Source organism: Vipera ursinii (assembly GCF_947247035.1).
Source record: "Vipera ursinii genome assembly, chromosome: 7".
Lineage (NCBI taxonomy): Eukaryota > Metazoa > Chordata > Lepidosauria > Squamata > Viperidae > Vipera > Vipera ursinii.
In genome coordinates, this window is record NC_139521.1 from 39,353,158 (window position 1) to 39,371,590 (window position 18,433).

General features: G+C 36.3%; 1 protein-coding gene across 1 annotated transcript in view; it reads right to left on the reverse strand.

Moving 5' to 3' along the window:
- PRDM5 (PR/SET domain 5) overlaps positions 1-18,433 on the reverse strand; it is a gene marked incomplete at its 3' end in the record, with an annotated part of 77,781 nt that overhangs the window by 26,799 nt on the left and 32,549 nt on the right. Inside the window, exons 8-12 of the mRNA XM_083367038.1 lie at positions 18,031-18,115; positions 16,084-16,241; positions 7,906-7,999; positions 4,170-4,330; positions 124-217 (exon numbers count right to left, since the gene is read on the reverse strand). Of these exons, the coding sequence (XP_083223164.1) occupies positions 124-217; positions 4,170-4,330; positions 7,906-7,999; positions 16,084-16,241; positions 18,031-18,115 (592 nt within the window). The remainder of the gene's footprint in view (positions 1-123; positions 218-4,169; positions 4,331-7,905; positions 8,000-16,083; positions 16,242-18,030; positions 18,116-18,433) is intronic.

The window sequence follows — 18,433 nt, forward strand, 5'->3', positions numbered from 1 at the left end:
ACAGATATGAAGTAAATGCATCATTAACACAAAAGTACAAACCTGGAGTATGGTCTCGTACAAAATAAGGAATAGTTGCAGTTCACACTAGGAAAAGGGTACTAATTTTTGAGCAGCCTGTACCTGTGTGACTTCGAATATGTACTCTCAGAGTTCCATTACTTGCAAACTTCTGCCCACAGTATGGACAAATCTTCTCTTTTTCACCTGTGTGAGTCTATAAAGGAGAAATATAAATAGTTAATTTGCTTGCAAATTTTATTCTTCCAAGTTTTTTTAATCATTCATCTATGTCACATGGTACACTGTGATATTAAATTTAGGTTTTCAAAGCTTTAAAAGTTTTAATAATGTTTCACCTTGCAACAGTAATATAAAAAAATTCTAAACCAACATTCAAACAGCCAGGAAATATGCCTTTTCCAGGGTCCTCTAGTCAAGCTGCTACAACTCCATAACAAAGTCCCAGTGGACACATATATACATTATCTCCACATGACTTGGCCATATTAAAAGGTCAAAGTGCCAACTCACACCATCAGCAAAAGGAGTTGATGTGTAATATGCAAACCCAAGATAAAATCTTTTTAAAACTATTTGATAAATTAATAAAGGTTGCAAAATATGTCAAAATGCAAGTAACTGGAGTTAAATCAGATTCACAAAAGGAATTTGATTTAAAGTAAAAGATTCAGTGAAGGAGACTGAAAGAGATATGAATGTTACAGATTTAGAACTGACTGAGAAAATTAAAATGCCTTCCTGAAGTTCAGGCTTGCATTCCTTTAACAGCAACAGAAAACTGACTGAATGGATAAGTAATACATTGGTTTTCCCTAACAAGATTGAAAAAGATTGGGGAATGGATTTATCATACTGAACTCGAAAACAACTTAAGTGGACTTTTGGGGGAATACAGATCAACTTTGGAGAATGGAGCTATTATATTTAACCCGACAACAATTCATAAGATATGGTATTAAGAAACAATTGTGGATATTTGATCCAAGACGAATCAGAGCTAACTGGTGGGATGATTTGGGATACATAAGCCATGGTAAGCTTTCTATGAATTGAGTATAATAATAGTTTGTTAACAGAAGGTTTAGTTTGTTAACAGAAGGTTTAGGGACCTAACAGAGGCAGAAGAGATTAAGAAGAGGTGGCAAAATTACACAGAAGAACTATACAAGAATGAGCTTAACGTCCCAGATAATCACAATGAGGTGGTCACTAACCTCGAGCCAGACATCCTAGAATGTGAAGTGAAGTGGGCCTTAGAAAAGCTGAGCAACAACAAAGCTAGTGGAGGTGACAGTATTCCAGCTGAGCTATTCAAAATCTTAAAAGACAGTGCAGTAAAAGTGCTACACTCAATTTGCCAGCAAATTTGGAAAACTCAACAGTGGCCACAGGATTGGAAAAGATCAGTTTACATCCCAATTCCAAAGAAAGGCAGTGCCAAAGAATGTTCAAACTATCGCACCATTGCACTCATTTCTCATGCTAGTAAAGTCATGCTCAAAATCCTACAAGCTAGACTTCAGCAGTATGTGGATCGAGAACTACCAGAAGTACAGGCAGGATTTCGAAGAGGCAGAGGAACTAGAGATCAAATTGCCAACATACGCTGGATCATGGAGAAAGCTAGGGAGTTCCAGAAAAACATCTACTTTTGCTTCATTGACTATGCTAAAGCCTTTTATTGTGTGGATCATAACAAACTGTGGCAAGTTCTTAAAGAGATGGGAGTACCAGACCATCTTATTTGTCTCTTGAGAAACCTATATGCGGGTCAAGAAGCAACAGTGAGAACTGGACATGGAACCACTGATTGGTTCAAAATTGGGAAAGGAGTCCGGCAAGGCTGTATACTGTCGCCCTGCCTATTTAACTTATATGCAGAGCACATCATGAGAAAGGCAGGGCTAGATGAATCAAAAGTTGGAATTAAGATTGCCGGAAGAAATATCAACAACCTAAGATACGCAGATGATACCACTCTAATGGCAGAAAGTGAAGAAGAACTAAAGAGCCTCTTGTTGCGGGTGAAGAAGGAGAGTGCAAAACTTGGGTTGAAACTTAACATTAAGAAAACCAAGATCATGGCATCTGGCCCTCTCAATTCCTGGCAAATAGATGGGGAAGAAATGGAGGTAGTGACAGATTTTATTTTCCTGGGCTCCAAGATCACTGCAGATGGGGACTGTAGCCAAGAAATTAAAAGATGCTTGCTCCTGGGGAGGAAAGCCATGGCAAATCTAGACAGCACACTAAAAAGCAGAGACATCACCCTGTCAACAAAAGTGCGTATAGTCAAGGCTATGGTCTTCCCAGTTGCAATGTATGGCAGTGAAAGTTGGACCATAAGAAAGGCTGAGCGCCAAAGAATTGAATCCTTTGAACTTTGGTGCTGGAGAAGACTCCTGCGAGTCCCTTGGACTGCAAGGCAATCAAACCGGTCAGTCCTAGAGGAGATCAATCCTGACTGCTCTTTAGAAGGCCAGATCCTGAAGCTAAAACTCAAATACTTTGGCCACCTAATGAGAAGGAAGGACTCACTGGAGAAGAGCCTAATGCTGGGAAAGATCGAGGGCAATAGAAGAAGGGGACGACAGAGAATGAGGTGGCTGGATGGAGTCACTGAAGCAGCAGGCGTGAGCTTAAATGGACTCCAGAAGATGGTAGAGGACAGGAAGGCCTGGAGGAATGTTGTCCATAGGGTCACGATGGGTCGGACACGACTTTGCAGCTAACAACAACAACAACAATAGTTTGTTAACAGAAGGTTTTGATACTCTACTCTTGCCTTTTGTTTGTTTGATTGATTGTTGTTCTCTTTTGTTTGTTTGATTGATTGTTGTTCTACCTGTTAACTATTTTGCCATTAATATAATAGATGACAGGTTAATAATTTGTAGGCAAATTAGAAATTTGAAACAATTTTCAGGCCTGTTTCGCAAAGAGTGAGAATAATGTTTTTGTAATATGTTTATCAGTATTCAACTAGGTGTATAATATAGGTATATGTGTTTGTGTCTTTTTTTTTTCAATGTACTTTTTCAATGGTTTGGTTTTGTTTCTTGTTTGTTTCTGTGAACTTTTTCTTTATCAGATTTTTGTATTTTATCTTTTTTTGAATAAAAAAAATCATTAGAAAAAAAAGGAGTTGGTGTATGGCCAGCATACATGTGGTGCAGGAAAATTTCCAATTTTATGTAAAACCTTTTAGGGATTAAGCTGTAGTTGATGGTGAAAGAGAACATCAACTAACAAAGCTTTCCAATTTCTACCACCTTTGACTAGAAGCCAGTCAAAATGGAATATATGTTATAGAAATGTTATGAACCTTTTTATTCATTTGAATGAGTATACTCTTTATAGCTGCCCCTAATTCTTTTTATTTATAATTATTGGTTGAAATAAAACGTGAAAGCATTGTCTTCTAATACAGGGGTCCCCAACCCCCAGTCCATGGACCAGTACTGGGCCACGGCATGCCAGCAACCGGTCTGCACAAACAAACAAAGTCCCATCTGTGGGATACAGGCAGCACACAAAATCATGTACCCTCCAGGCCATGGAAAAACCTCTCTCCACAGAACCGGTCCCTGATGCCCAAAAGGTTGGGGACCTCTGTTCTCTGCCGGCATCAACTTCCCTTCGCCCTGTACGTTCCCACAGAGAGGGCCTCCTCAGGGTGCCACCGATCAGAGAATGTCGATTGGTGGCCCCCAGGGGGAGATCCTTCTCTGTGGGCGCCCCGGAGCTATGGAATCAGCTACCGGTTGAGCTCCGGATGGCGCCCGATCTTCGCTCCTTTCGTCGCGATCTAAAGACATTCTTATTCGAACAAGCCGGCCTGGCCTGATGGGGGATTGGTGGGGCTTTTTATTGTGTTTTAATATTTGCATTTACTGTTTTTAGTGGGCATATATTTAATTCCTTTTTTAACTTTTGTAACTTTGTATTTTTTATTCTTGCCCTGTTCACCGCCCTGAGTCCTTCGGGAGAAGGGCGGTATATAAATGTTATTAAATAAATAAATAAATAAATAAATAAATAAATAATTTATACATTACATATGAATTATGTAAAGTAAACTTTGTGCAATAAATAATTATTTTCCTTTTTTAAATTTTTATAAACTTATTTTTTATTATGCTCACTTTTTTATGGCTCTTTAAAACAGATGGTGTTACAAAGGCTTTGTCACAAAGATCACATTTATATTTCTTATGGCCATCATGAACAACTTGTATGTGAACATTCAAAGTATCCTTCCGTTTGAATGTAGCATCACAATGATCACACTTAAATGTTCTTTCACCTAAGAGAAAAAAATACGTTAATATTATCTATTGAACATTATAAATAAATCAATAAATTCTGCTCACTAGGCTGAAAGAAGCCAATCTCTTCTATCTTGGGTAAATAGAAATTTGAATGTACTGTATTTATTGAAAGATATTTTTCCCCCAATCACATTAGGCCACAGAGTAATGGTAGACTTAAGAGACAAAAGTGCTGGTGATTATTATGCAATATGGGTTCTTGTCTTCCATTGCAGCTTCCATTGCTAAAAATTATCACTGCAGAGCTATTACTCTATGAACCAATGTTTGAATGCCTTGTGTTGTTGAGGGATATTTTTTTATTGCCACAAGCTGATCTTTGAACTTGGGCTTATGCATTTGAAATGACTTATGACTGTAACTCTAGGCTCAGTTATGGTCGTAAGTTAAGGACTATCTGTATAATGTCTTGGAACTAGAGAAACAACTACCAAGTAACTATCAATAGAACCTTACTGCCTGTAATGAATTTTATAGTGGAGAAATATAATCAGATATTTGTCAATAAAAATATACTTAAATGTGCTATATTATGCAATATTATGCAATATTTTCATCATAAACATTATTTTCTTTGCAACAAAATTTGTGTCTATGTATGTGTGTGTGTGCATCACCATTCATTATATTAATTCCAGGTTTTTTTTTTTTTTTTTTTTTTTTTTTTTTTTTTATTGAAAAGTTTTATAAAATACAATTTTCCTTTAAAAAAACCCACCTTCCCCCTCCCTCCTCCCCTCCCTACCTCCCCCCTATCTCCCCCCCTCCCCCTCCCCCTCCTCCCTCCCCTACCTCCCCCCCTCCACTTCCCCTCCTCCCCCCTCCCCCCCCCCCCCGACTTCCCAGAGCAAAATACAAGGTATATATCTAAAAGGCAATCATAAACAATCATATACTAACAATTATAAACTCTAAAATCCATCACTCTCTAGCTTGTATATAGTAAACCAATCCTTAATAATACTAAATATATATAAAAAACTAAAATAAAAGAAAACTAGCATCATTCCCATCTATATTCTTCCACAATTCACTATTACCTTAACATATTCTCATTTGCACATTAATAAATAGTTCTTACACAAATTAACCCACATTAACCCACAAAACTTTCTTCCTCTTCCTCTGTAGTAAGTTGTCCATTAATTCCAAATTAAAAAAAAAAATCTATTACCATACATAGCATCCCAAAACTTTTTTTTTTTAAAAAAAAAACACAACTACCACTTAACTATAAATATTTTGTGGAAGTTCCATAGATTTCTACTGATCTTATTTTTTTTCCTTTTTTGAGCGTTTTAAGGCAGCACGCGTCACCCTCTGTTCTCTAAGATCATCCAAAAGAGTTGCAGCTTGAACTCCTCCTGTACCCTTCTCGTCTATCTGTGCATCTTCATCCTCTTGATGTTCTCCTTCTCCAGATCCCTCTGCAGCTTCCAGAAGTGTTGATGGGGTTACTTTCAAGACATTATTATAAAAATCATGCGCTTGCTTCACATTACTCAAACAGTACCTTTTGCCATCATACATGAAGCTCAACCCAGCTGGGATCTCCCATCTGAACCTTATATCTCTTTGCTTGAGCTCTTGCACAAGAAATATAAAATCCTTCCTTCTCTTTAAAATCTTTGGAGGAATTTCTTTTAGAACCAAAACTTGTTGACCAGCAATCACAACTTTGGTATCGTAGGCAGCTTGTATAACTTCATCTCTAATTTCCCTTTTTACAAAATAAACCACCACATCTCTAGGCAACTTTCTCTGTTTAGCAATCCACGAATTCACACGAAACACTTTGTCCATACCTTGTTTTAATTCAGATGCTGGATGGTTCAATACTCCCTCAAAAGCCTCAGAAACCAGCTGCTTTAAATCTTCCTTAATATTCTCTTTTAGGCCTCTAATTCTCACAGCAAACTGCATCTGGTAAAATTGAGCCAAGCTCTGTTCACTGTCGATTTTGTCTTTTAAATCTTCAATTTCCAATACTTTTGCTTCTAATAAAGCATTCTTTTGAATCAAATCTTGCACTTGATCATCCAGCACCTCCACACATTTAGCAACTTTTTGCACTGAGGACAAAATGTCTACCTTCATTTCTCTAAGTTTCTGTTCCATCCTTTCTTCCATTCTCTGCTCCAATTTCTCCAATTTCTCCTCCATCTGTAGAAATTTAACACCCATTGACTCCAAAATTAACTGGGTATGTTTTTCAAGATCCTTCGATGTCAATACATCAGGAGAATGCAACGCCTGCAGCAATGATTGTTGTTGCACCGGAGAATTTCCAGCACTCCGAAAAGTTCTAGGGGGAGGTTTAGCCGCCATCTTTTACTTACAATTGTGACGCACTTTCACTTTAAGTTTTAAGCAAAGTCCATCAAGCTTGAGAGTAAAATAAAATCTTCTTCATCTCTTCATCTTTCCCTCTTGTACTGCTCTGCCTGCTCTTTCCCTTTCATAGTCTCTCCTTCAAGCAGGGATGGTCGCAGACGCCTGGCTCTGCTCCATGAAGTCCGGAGCAGAGACGCTAGCCAGCTGGGAGCAGCCCAGGCTACGGGGGAGTTCAATCCTTCAGCCGCCCAAGCTCCAAGCTCAGGCGGCCCCGGAGAACTCAACCCCCACCTGGGGGCTCACCTCCTCCTCTTCTCCCGAGGAGGGGGCTTCAGATTCGCCCGAACAGCTGATCGGCGCTGTTTCGGGCGAAAAAACACCAGCTGAGCCGCGGGCAGCCCGGGAAGGCTCCCTCCGTCGCCGCGGAGCCACCGGAAGTCTCAATTCCAGGTTTTTAAAAACCTATGCAAGCAACTACAAATAATTTATAGTAAAGGAAGACCACAATTCATCTGTTGAAAGGTTCTACATAATTTGGTCAGAACAGGTATTATTTTACATGGACAACTTATTTTCAGTTGTACAACCTATCAATGTGTTTAGTGATAGAAACTTTAAAGGAACAAACCTTATCATTCTAGTTAAACAGCCAAGAAGCTGACTATTCAGGCTAGATAATTTTGAGCACTAAAAAAATTATTAATAATCTCTGAAGCTTGTCCTATTTTATTTGTTTAATTAATTAAATTTATATGTCACTAAGCTCACTGTTAGGTGACTCTGGACACTTTATAGCATCATTAAAAATCAATATAAAATAATTAGAACATTAAACATTAAAAACCTTGAACATTACATGTGTTGCACAACCTCCTGAACATAATTATATCCATTGTCCATATTATATTCATTATTAAAGACCATTTTTCTATTCAACCAAACAGATGAAATGAATCCTTAACTTACAAACAAAATGCAGATTTCATATTAATTGAATTTTACTATTTAAATTTTGTTTAGCCTGTCCATGGGTGCAAATCTGCGTGGATGTATGTGAATATATACGTATAAAATGTGTACACATTTTATATAAAATATAAAATTCTAATCTGATAAGGATGTTTTGTTAGATCAGAAAATTAAGAATGCATTATTCTCGCAAGTACTGAGATTTTGATGATCTATGAACCGCTTTATCATCTATATTTCTACTTACTATTATGAATCAGAAGATGTCTTTGTAGAGAGAACGGTGTTCGGAATAGAGCTTTACATTCCTCACACTGAAATGGTCTTTCTTCAGAATGTGTCTGTAGATAAAGAACATATATAACTATGGCTAAGCTTGCTGACTGCAGTCAAAAAAAGATAGTGTTTCATTTGATCAAACAAAAACAAAAGATTTAATTCCTCATGCTTAAAAATGAAAAGTTAATAATTTGAACAGATAAATCTAATAAATACATATAAATAAAATATGCACAGGAATGCATTAAAAGGCCATAAACTTCACTATAGGCTTTGTTTGGTGTTTCATAAGATGCCAAGCCTCAAAGGTCCTCTAAATATTATAGATATTCACATAAAACAATCCCTTATTAATTTTTAGTTAATAGTTTAACCTGCTTTCTAAAATATAGAATAATTTAGGATGAAATTCTAATCTCACAAATCCAAAGTTATTTGGAACTAAAATGGGAATGTTTGGCTGAATGGATTCCCATCTGCTACTTTTAAAGTGTATGATAAATGTGAATGTCACAAAAGCCCCTTTCCTTTTTTTTTAAACATTCAATGTATTAACAGAATACTTTAACATTAAAGAATTTAAAAGTTATGGGAACCATGTTATCACAAGGCTATGTGCAGTTAGTATATACTGAATTCTTATATTGAAAAGTAAAGTTAAAGATGAAAAAAGAAAGAAAAAGAAAAAGAAAGAAAGAACTGTGAGATGTTATTAAAAGCTGTTCCCTATTTGATTCATTCTTATAGATGTATCTACAAGATCCTATTTATGTATAGCTAAAATAAGAAAAATAAGTCCCACTTGTCTGGCCCGGGTAAATAAAAGAAAACAGAGTTTAATAATACCAAGCTGCTAAAGCTTAATTACATTAAAATAGCAATAGCCAATAGCAATAGCACTTAGACTTATATACTACTCCATAATGCCTTATATACTACTCCATAGTGCTTTACTTCTCAGCGGTTTACAAATGTTAACATCTTGCCACCAACAATCTGGGTCTCATTTTACCAACCTCAGAAGGATGGAAGGCTGAATCAACTATGAGCCAATCAGGATTGAACTCCTGGATGTGGGCAGAGTTAGCCTGCAATGTTGGATTCTAACCACCCCACCACCATGGCTCCTCTTCCTTAAGTTTATGAAATCATAAGTAGAAGAAATTCCAAAGGATTTTATCTACTATGACACCTGGTAATAAATAACAGAAATAAACAAAAGTTTTCTATTTTTCTACTGGATTCTTCAATCCTATGTAGCAGATTTCAGAGACAAGTTGACTAGATGGAAACTGGGCAAATATGGTCTCTATTATTAGTGAATAAGTTTATAGGCAACACCCTTTCAAAAAAATTCTTTAAAACGTGATGATGCAATAATGCTTACCAGCTCAGCTGAAGCTTAAGAGGGATGGAACCAAATAAAACCTCTCTAGAGACAGATTTTTGTAACATAAAGACTGAAACTGCCATGTCTTGAATCTCAATGAGTCATATTCATACAAATATTGAGAAGATTGCAAGAGTCTCCAAATATGACTACAGGATTCCTAATACATTACAGAAGGATCAACACTTGAACTGCATCAAGAAATGAATCACAATTGCTCTCTTCATACTTAAGTAAAAGTCTAATGTTGCTTTTAGTGTTCCAGAATTGGAATGGCCATGTCATTCTTAATGAATAGATTGGAAGGTCTTTTAAATGCAGCTCTGGCAGATCATTTCACCCCTCATACCTTCCTATTGTCATTTAAGATTCATCCAGACTAGTTTCAGGAACACAGATTGTAAATATATACTGAACAAACATTTAGATTTGAGTGAATGTGGAAGCTCCACAATAGAAGAGCAGGTTGCTGAGAAAATTTCAGGCACTTGTGCCCTCTTATTTGAGACTTCTCCATGTTAACATAAGACAATTGCTTATAAAGATCAACCATGAAACACCTGGGGGAGAAGATGTGTGGGTTTTGGAAGCTCTGCAATAACAGCAACAGACAAGAAAACAGACAAATAAAAGGAGTTTTTCTCTTCATAGACATTGAGGTGAAGACGAAAAAGAAGAGGCATAACAAAGCAAAGCCAATATTGGGAAGGTGCCAGTGAATAAATATTATGAACATCTTCCAGGCTCTTGTCCCACCCTGCACCTTTTAAATACCAATGCTGCTTTTTTACGCTTCAGTGTCAATATTATTTCCAAGAACATTTATGAATTCTTCATAGGCTTATGGAAATTTTTAGAGAATAAAAAATAGGTGCAATCCAGGGCTTTGAAAATTACCAGCACTGGAAAAAGAAAAAGATCCACCAATAGCAGTAAGGTGGGAGTTGATTTGGTTATTATAAGAGGACTGGCAATGTGGCGGGAAAACACTCTTATTTACCTTTAGATAGGATATATATAATTAGCTCACCCTTCTTCATAATCATTTTGAGAATGAACAACTTCCCTCCAATAATTAATGTGCCATTAAAATGTCAGTTGTGCCTCTTATCTAAAATAGCTTGAGGACCCTGTTTTAGAAGCAGACAAGACCTTGCCACCTGCCCTCAACTGCAAATAATACTCTCTGTTTAGGCTGAAAAAAACTCTAGGAAACATACACATGGATGCACTTTCTCAAGTATCTTTGTTACTGTGTTTTCCTTCTATGTCCACAACTCCACTTCTATATTCAAAACTCTAGTACTTTTGCGTTCTTTCTACTCTATTCCCCAACAAGCATGGCCATTGATAAGGATTCTGAGAAACTGTATTAACATATGTGGAGACTGCACGGACCAGAAGATATTGTTTTAATTTTTAAAACTTCCCCAGTTTCTCCAGAAGGGGGGGAAAAAGGAGGAAAGTGCAGATCTTCTGCTCATTTTTTTTAAAGAAAGCATGTAATTCTTAATTTACAACCAGTCAGGAATCAGCCCTAATTCTAATAGCCCATTTGCAATGTAAGTATCATAATTTCTGAGAAGAACCATGAGATTTATAGTTTTTCTCAGCTTTCTGGACTGAATCAGGAGACCAGCAAAAGCAGGTACCCCATTCCTTTCAGCTGATATTTTCTGCTAATGTTTGGAAAGTGACTTGGAAACTTCTGATGCAGAACGTGCATTGTGCTATGTTTCCAAGCTGTCCCTCAATTACATAAGCAAACATTATGTCAATAGTGCTGTTAGACTTCTTCTGGAAGCAGTTTGTAAAGAAGCTCCGAATGCTTTTACACAAAGTCTGATTCAATCATAGGGTTGCTACTAAGAAAAGCCAAATAATTTCTCAACAGAAAGAGACTGAGCTACCTTCTCACCTCAACTGGTGTATCCTCCAGAACAGGGCTGAGACATTTGGATGAGACTTTGCTGTGGGGAAGCTTGCACTGCTGCTGATTGTGCTGTACCTGTTCTGTGGATAAATATAAGGGTTCAGTCTCTAGGGCTGTACAAATGGCACATGCATGAGTGAAATTTCCCCCCCCCCCCATTTAATAAAACACTTAGGATTTTACTTAGGTGAGTGGCTATCCTAGGTTTGGAACTCCTTAAACAGCTTCTGAATTTTTTAAAAAAATATTGCTTATTTAGCATAACGCTAAGTACAGAACATTCATCCAGCTGATTAGGAATCTCTGATTTGACTCTCATGTCAAGAAATGATTGAAATAGTAACACAAATATTACCTAGGATATAGTTTGGTGAAATATGCGCAAGAAAACATAAATTTCAAAACTGAATATAAAGGTTTGGATATCTTCTTTGCCTACAAACCTGTTAATTTAGCTGTATCAACCTTCAAACAAACCATCTCTTTTCTGATTAGGTAAACAAAGCCTTAGTTTATTCTGTTTATTTATGTATTTATTTAGTCTGCTTAGTTGCCAATATTCCCTTTTCTTTACCATTTAACAGATTTTGCCTGCATTTTTACTGATCTAAGCAGTATAAAAATAACAGAAAGACTGAGGCAATTTAGATGCAACAGCCTCTATATTGCAAGCCAGTAAAAAAATTGAATAATGTTTAAAAAGGTTCTCATTCTATGTGACTGCCAAAATATATATAGGTCTTTCACAGCAGCAACACACAACCTGGACAATTACTATTCCCATAAAGTTGAGTTGTTATGTAAGTTTCAAATCAATAAAATAAGAACTATAGCCCCTTGGCAATAATGATGGGGTCTGCATATCTACGTTGCGGCTAGAATCAAAAGTTTGTGGGCCAACCATTCTCTATCTTTCTAACATTCTGTGTTATTTTAAAATTTTTCTAATACAGTACTCCTTTGTTTCACTGTATGTTTCTGGATCAATGTAGTAAACAAGGGCATACTGTACCACAATTCCTTCCATAGGACATATTATAACAGACCAACTTTGGTATAAAATGTGCAAGAAAATTACTCTGAGAAGCTTTCAAGATTCTGTTACATTCTCTAGAGAGCTACATTTGGTAGGCCCTAGGCAGCAAGCCTTTTCTGGAGCACTGTGGAATCATCTCCCCTCCAGGGGTGAAGTCAGTCTCATCGCTCCTGAACTTTTGAACATCCCTCAACAACTGTTTATGTCAGCAGGCCTGGGGACTTCAGGAGCTGGGTAAACTCGTGGTGGCTCCATTATTATTTACATCTCTGTGTCCATTATTCTCTTTTCCTGTTTTGGATCTACTTTTATAGTTTTAGATGACCCTTAATGATTATATAATGGCTTTAAGTAATAATTATTTTATTTATTTTATTGTTTTATCAGATTGTTGTATGACATCTAGAGTCATGTTCTATGAAATGGACATCCATATATATATATTGGAATAATCAATTGATCAATCAATCAATCAATCAATCAATCTACTAGCAATAAACATTTTTCCAAAATTCTAAATGGTTCTTGTTTTCTCAGCTTGCCAGCATTTCATGCTTAAGAAAGATCAATCATATTTAGTATTTATAAACTTATTTTAGTCTGGATTCAGATTTGGGTTTAAGACCATCAAAACACTGATTCCTCAGAGAATTTTTGTTGGAAAAGTGGAATAGAACACCCTCTACAAGTCCCCTACTAGATTCTAGGTACCCTTATTTAATATTGAACATTAAATATCTTTGAATTAAATTCATGAGTTATTTTTTTAAAAAATAGAGTCATGCTAAGGTATTGAAAAATTAAGCAGAGAATGATCCATAGCCTTATCTAGTAACAAGGTATTTTTCTTCTTATCTAAATGATATACACCTCAATTCACAGCTTGACTTTTCACACCAGAAATAAACTGAGTTTGCTTGTCAACGCTTTTGCTACAAGAATAGGCAATCTAAGGCCTCAGGAACACATGCAGTGCAAGTTCCTTTTTGTGTCTGTGGCCTCACTTTGTGTTAATTAAGTACAGTGACATGATTGCTACAAATCAGTGGTGCTGTTTCCCACTGTTATAAGGCAGGGGACACACTAAATGTAGTGTTAACCCCCAAATAGTATTATTAACAAAACAGGGCAGAAGAGGGAAGGAATTTCACACACACATACCCCAAAAAACTGGGAACTCTCTCATAAACATTCCTATGTGCTACAGTCTATCCATTATTCATCACCAAATCAGTTTTCATTACTTAGCACAAAAAGGAAAAACAAATGTTAAGACTGCCCATCCCTGGTTTAATTGAAACTTAAACCAGATCTATTTCAACCTGTGATGCCTGAAGTAGAACGTTGAATAGAAAGTTCCACCGCTGAAGTACTTTGAATTCTTTCTCAACTCTGTTTATAAATTCCATCATTTGGAACATCTAGGTAGGATGCCTTAGTTAAAATCGGCAACTGGCTGTCCTTTTGAATTTTCCTACAGTATTGGGATAGACTGCTTCAGGCTCATAATCCATATATTCACTGAGATTGACTACCTAGCATGCAAAACCTATTGCTTCCAAGGCCTGACATAGCTATTCCTTTCATCTCAGAAAGACATTTTTCCTGCCATCTGCCTAATATGTTGTATAGGTTGATCTGTCTAAGAAAGAAGAGGTTTATGATGCTGCTTAGGATAACCTTCTTTTCCCATTAATCCTATAACTGTGCTGAGTTAGATAGTTTCTATCTTGTTCATGTGAAACACAAACCATCTATGACACAGTTTAAAGTTTAAATACCTAATCATGTTCTATAGTTTTTTGAATATGTCATTAGTCCTCATGAGATGTTTACATCAAATCTGTCATGTATTTTGGACAATCATCTGAACTGGTGAGAACCAATGTATGATAAGATGGAGAAATGGACCTTTGACCTGCCTGTCTGATTATTTGAGCTACTCTATTGCTTCTAAAGATATCTAGATGCAACCATTCATGGTGGATACAATTATAGTTTGGTATCTTCATCCACCCAAACTACCAAATATATGGAAAACTTTCTGGAATTTCCACATTTCTGATACCACTTCTCTCCTGAATTTATAGCACATACAGAGTCCCTTACTTATTTTCTGAAAAAGGGATCCTATTCAAGTAGGATTTCAATACTAAACATATTTTTTATCTTCCTTTACCTATTCTGCCACCCAGATTCCATATATGCATCATATCACTAACATCCATGCCTGTTGTCTAATGTTTTATTGTACTTTCCATTCCAGAGATCTTTCATTTTATCAAGAAACTCCAAATAGCATTTCCTCTATGTGATTGTTTAAAAAGCTGAAGGGAAGATTATTGAATCAACTCAAAGGAGATCAGTCCTGTCACCTTTGGCCTGCAGATTCAAGCTATAATGAAGATGCATGTGATTTTCTCCCATTTCCTACCTTTCCCTTATCACCTGCCTCCTTTACTGATATATAAATGGAAAGCTGTTCATCTATAATCTATAAGATATAGTAATGTTACAAACTTCAATCTCAGGTGATCAGAATCTCAACAGAGGTCAACAGCTCTGTTGTCAACAGCTGACAATTCAAACCTGAAAATACATTTCCACAAATTATTGCAAATCTCTCAAAATTATCTATAAACCTTATCTGTAAACCTTATATTCAATTCTCTTCCTATTCCATCTCATTTTAATCAATATTTTTTATCTATGTCCCCAATTTAGGATATAACAGTTGAATTTTTTGAAAAACAAAATAAAAGCGAGTATATTTTGGATGCTTTTCCCTACAAACAATCACTTTCAAGTTATTTTTTAAAGGTTTTATATATTTAAGTTAGATTGTGATAGGCATGTATGCTAGTTGTCTTTCACCCAAACTTGTGTATTTTGTTTGCCTTAGAAAGAACAGTTACAATTGTTTCACCATGCAAAAAATATTTTGATTATTATTTTCATATGATTTATGGCTGAAAACACAAAAGATGGTGCAAAGATTCAGTGCCAAATTCCCAGATGACATATAATATGAGCCAAACTGTGAAAAGTATGCCTAGGTTTTGGTATATCTGTTTCATCAAAGTGTTGGCGGCATGGGGAGAGGGGAGAGAAAGAGCAAAGGATCCCAAATGCTAAGCAGGAAATTCTTTCTCTCTTTCTCAACAGTCTTACCATTCTGTAGAAGCAACAGCAGTCAAGGGTGCAGCCATCCCATTAAAACTGTGACCCAGGGTCAAAAGTAATGACAGGCATTATCTAAATTAGGGTAGGCAGATTGTCACTTAAATCACACAGCTGGGGGTCTCTATGTAGACTAAAAAGTGAAATTCCTCTGTATTTTTACAGCACAGTTCCTTCTTTTAACTGGAACACAGTACAAATTGTAATATTTCTCCCAGTAGTCATAATGATATAAAATGACTACAATTTTTATCCTTCCTTCCTTCCTTCCTTCCTTCCTTCCTTCCTTCCTTCCTTCCTTCCTTCCTCCCTCCCTCCCTTCCTTTCTTCCTTCTTCCCTTCCTCCCTCTTTCTTTCTTTCTTTCTTTTTCTTTCTTTTTCTTTCTTTCCTTCTATAAAATTTCCTAGTCAATTAAAGAAACACCAAACAATAACCAGGAAACTGCTCGATCTGTAAGTTAATGTACGTAACAATATTTTGCAAGATTTAAAGCTTTCTAAGCATGCCAAAGCGTACTGATCCATCAATGTTAATGAGCGATAGCTGCAAATCTAAGCCTAGCAGAGCTGTAAACAACAACAGCAGAATGTTTGGGGTTGTTTTTACCTTCTTATGATTCTTGTAAACATTTCTGTGGGCAAATCCCTTTCCACAAAGCTTGCATTTATAGGGTTTATCTTCATTGTGTATTATTTTGTGTGCAGTCACTTGATCAAGTCGTTTGAAGGACTTATTGCAAACCTCGCAGGTGTAAGGGCGTTTTTCTGTAGAAAATGAGCGGGGGACATTTAAGCTCTTGTTTATACTGGGCTAGAAGATGAAAGGCAGAAACATTCATCTCCTCAGAGATGTCTGCAATGAAGTCAACCCAATTAAGATTAAACCAATTAGAAAGACATCTTATGCTCTTTACGTTATACAGTTAAGTCGCTTCCCAAAATATAAGCCACAGCGCATCTTGAGAAATTGGCACGTTCTTTGCAACAATCACAGCAAAAACTAAACTCTGATTAATTAGCTTAAATCAAAAGAGAATGACTTCAAAGAGGCAAAGCTTGTTGCCAGACTAACAATGAGAAAGAGGGCATAATAATTTAAACATTTTAAAACTTAATTAGTAATACACATATGGTAGCATATTCATTTCTATTAAAATTCAGTTGATATGTTTAAGTCTTCAGCTTTTAGTTGTTAGCTGAACTCTTACTGCTATCCCATTCTAATCCATAACCTCAATAAACATCTAAAAGTCTCTGAAATTCATTTTGCTTCTTTGTTTAAACCAATCAACCAGAAGCTGTGAGATGAAGATAGCAGATAACAATAAAACTATTTTGCAATGCTGGAAATTGTTTTAAAAGAATTGGGGGTAAAGGAAACAACATAATTGAATTTCTACTGCCTATGGAAGATATGGTTTGATTTAAGGAAAACAGAAGCATTTTGCCTTCTGTGCCCTGTGTTAGTCCAAAAAAATAGCTGTCGTTAAAGGTTCATCTCTGCATCACTTGTATGCAATGATACTAATAGGGTAATAACATTTTAAGAAAAGTGATCATGTTGGCAAAAATGTCCAAGCTGTAGTTGGGATAGAATTGCTTTCCAGGAGGTTATGCACAACCAATTAATGGTAAAGCATTAGAATTATATTTGTTGTTGTTAGTTGTGAAGTCATGTCCGACCCATCGCGAACTCATGGACAACATTCCTCCAGGTCTTCCTGTCCTCTATCATCTTCTGGAGTCCATTTAAGCTCATGCCTACTGCTTCAGTGACTCCATCCAGCCACCTCATTCTCTGTCGTCCCCTTCTTCTATTGCCCTCAATCTTTCCCAGCATTAGGCTCTTCTCCAGTGAGTTCTTCCTTCTCATTAGGTGGCCCAAGTATTTATGTTTCAACTTCAGTATCTGGCCTTCTAAAGAGCAGTCAGGGTTAATCTCCTCTAGGACTGATCGGTGTGAATGCCAGCACCATAGTTCAAAGGCCTCAATTCTTTGGCACTTAGTCTTTCTTATGGTCCAACTTTCACAGCCATATATTGCAACTGGGAAGACCATAGCCTTGACTATACTTTTATTGGCAGAGTGATGTCTCTGCTTTTTAGTGTGCTATCTAGATTTGCCATGGCTTTTCTCCCCAGGAGCAAGTGTCTTTTAATTTCTTGGCTGCAGTACCCATCTGCGGTGATCTATGTAGCCTTAAACTCATAAAGCCATTAAAACCTGTCTCTGGATATCAATCATTTTAGGTAGCTATCTGCTCAAAGTATACTCTTTCAAAAGAAGTGTGAAAATGTACTGTTTAGAAATACAAGGCATTCTTATCAAAAAAGAAGTTATTTGATGACATTTCAAGAATTTTTCAATAGTGTGGCCAAAGGAATTCTGACAGCTATAGTGTATATGTTGTAGTGTATATCTGAAATCTGTTATGCCAGGAAAGACTGTAATGGCACTATGATGTATTTGTTCATTAGCATTTTAAAAACGCTAATGTAAAAACTATTTTTAATAATCTGAGGTATTTTATTTGACAGAGAAGAAGTCTTTTACCTGAGTGAGTTATCATATGACGTTTTAGCTGATTAGCTGAAATAAATTTCTTGTCACATTCTTGACACTCCACTATTTCATGAACCTGCAATATGAATATTTAATATTAATTTAGTACGTTGCACATATATAATCTTCATCATTTATATTATAAGTAATCTGCTTTTCAAAATTATAAAAACAAATCCTAATGTAAATAACAAATAAATGCAATTTACAATAAATTAACTGGAGAGCCTGATCAACTGGAAAAATGTTGCAGAAAATAATTATTTTCTCCTTTCGCTGAGTCTGAGGACTATTCACTTTAACACTCTAATAATGAAATGATTATGAGTTTATGAGTTTCTATGCCTTGTGTGAACATTCTACCAAATTACCACTGTCACAAAACTGAATGTGA